At 44.5% G+C, this 2,334-nt stretch overlaps 1 protein-coding gene across 1 annotated transcript in view; it reads right to left on the bottom strand.

The window, feature by feature from the left end:
* The window catches only part of IER3IP1 (immediate early response 3 interacting protein 1), a 10,152-nt gene that overhangs the window by 2,156 nt on the left and 5,662 nt on the right, over positions 1-2,334 (bottom strand). The window contains exon 2 of the mRNA XM_035903090.1: positions 553-726. Coding sequence (XP_035758983.1) covers positions 553-726 — 174 coding nt within the window. The remainder of the gene's footprint in view (positions 1-552; positions 727-2,334) is intronic.

Here is a 2,334-nt window from a genome sequence, read left to right as displayed (position 1 = left end):
ATGGCAGGGGTAGGGGAACGGTTGGGCTGGGGGAGCTTAAAGGGCTTTTCCAACCTAAACGATTCTATAATAAAAGGCATTTTTGGTGTGCTTTGTAGTGAAGAAAATGATCAGTAACTTACAAATTAAAGTCTATTTTTCCCCCCCATCCTTTGGGGCACATAAGCCTGGCTTACCTTTTAAGAACCGCAGGAGCTGCATTTCCCTCGCCAGATACTTCACATAAAATTGAATTTAACCAAGGCGAAGCTAACTGCACACTGATTGATCACCAAGCTTCCCCCCCAGCTCCCAAACTCCAAGGAAGACAAAGGCGCAGCAGCGGCACCGCAAGCCAGAGCCAGGGAACGTTTTATGTTTTAGGGGGGGGAAGCTGGGGCCCGTGCCCTCCTACACAGCGTCCACGTGTGAAGGAAGGGAACGCGCAGGACTGGAAATGACAAGCAGCTGGTCGGTAAAAGACAAGGAGTCAAAATGCTGAGGTTACTTCGTTAAAGCGCAGAAGCCCAGTGTCCCAGACAATAATGTTCAAACAAAAGATCGCCACCTTACCTCTCATAACGGTTCGTACAGATCGAATAAGGTTCGTTAGCTGTGCTTTAATTCCTGGTTCTTCTCCAAATCCTCCGATCCCTTGGTCGCTTCCCCAGCCAACTGTTGTCACATAAAAAAAAACAGCCAGCCCTGTTAGAAAAGAGACCCCCAAACCACGCAACCAGCGCCGTTAATGAGCGCTCTACCCCGCGTATCGTTCGTACCGACAACCAGACAAGACAAACCACACCAGCTCGCCTCGTTTCGACAGCGGATTTTAAAACAACATACCAAAAACTTAAACCTTTTAACGAACGCAACAGGAACCACACGTTTCTTTTTACTATGCTACTATTCCCTGCGTGCCAGGGAAAGATAAATGAGTTTATTTGGACTTCACAAAAAACCCAACCAAAACAACCCAAACCCCCCACTAGAATACAACCAAAACAAACTACAGCAGTTCACAGGGTTGGTTTGTTTGTTTTTTTTTTACCAGAAGATAGAATATCAAATAACTGTTGGGTATGAAGTGATGTTTCGGCACTGGGAAACGAGCTGCGTGCCAGAAAGCGGTCAGCACAGATTCCAAATGATTATTTTTGTAACTGATACAAAAAAAACCACAAAGGAAAAAGAAAAAGAAAGAAGGAAGGAAAAAGAAAAAGAAAGAAGGAAGGAAAAAGAAAAAGAAAGAAGGAAAAAAAAAAAAAGAAAGAAAGAAAAAAAAAGAAAGTAGAGGTAGGATTAGAGGCTAGTAAACAGAATCCCTAGTGTAAGTTCCCTTAATAAATTCAGCATTATACATGCTTTTGACTCCTGCTTTATAAATGGAGCTATAAATATTATTGATCCTAAATTCATTTTTTTTTAAGGATCTTACTAGCTCAGTCAGTCAGGACTATGCCAGGATGACATGAAAATAGATCTCTTAGTACAAAACCTGAAGCTTATTATCTTGATAAATGTAGCTATGTTTGAGAAATCAGAGGGCGGGGGATGCAAAGAGAAAGGAGGGACACTGTATTTTAATACAAATATGTTCAAGTGTTTTTCTCCTTTGTAGAACTGTCACAGCCCCGAATGTATGAACTACTTATTTAACGGAGGAAAAAAAGAGAAAAGAAAAAAAAAAGAAAGAAAGAAAGAAAAAAAAAAAAGAAAGAAAAGAAAAAAAAAAAAGAAAAGACTTGGGAACTTTTCGGAGGGCGACAGAAGTAGCAAAGGTTTGCAGAAGCCCTTTGGGGGGGAAACCCTTCCCCGCCTGCCGTGGGGAGGCGGAGCGCGTGCTCCCAGTGACGGGAGCAGGGATTTGAGTCCTGCAGGTCGCAGCCCATTTGGGATCAGCTCTACACACTAGAAGCTGCACTGCACGACCTGCAAGTTCCTTGAGTGACCCCCCCCCTTCCTCATCACCCTCCCTCTGCTGGCACCGGCTGGGGTCAGTAGGGGAGTCCTCTCCCTCAGCAGCCTTGGCGGCTGCTGCTTCCCATTCGGATAAGCTTGGAGCTATTTCCAAGTCTCCTAAGTCATAGAATCATAGAATCACTTTGGTTGGAAAAGACCTTTGAGATCATCGAGTCCAACCTTTAACCTAACCCTGCCATCCCACCACTAAACCCTGGCACTAAGCACCTCATCTACCCTTCTTTTAAATACCTCCAGGGATGGGGACTTGACCATTTCCCTGGGCAGCCCATTCCAGAGCCTGACAACCCTTCCGGTGAAGAAATTTTTCTAACCTAAACCTGCCCTGGCACAGCTTCAAACCATTCCCCCTCATCCTATCATCTGTTACCA

The sequence above is a fragment of the Egretta garzetta genome, unplaced genomic scaffold, assembly GCF_000687185.1.
Source record: "Egretta garzetta isolate BGI_Z169 unplaced genomic scaffold, ASM68718v1 scaffold179, whole genome shotgun sequence".
In the NCBI taxonomy this organism is placed as follows: domain Eukaryota; kingdom Metazoa; phylum Chordata; class Aves; order Pelecaniformes; family Ardeidae; genus Egretta; species Egretta garzetta.
This window is presented reverse-complemented; position numbering and strand designations above follow the sequence as displayed.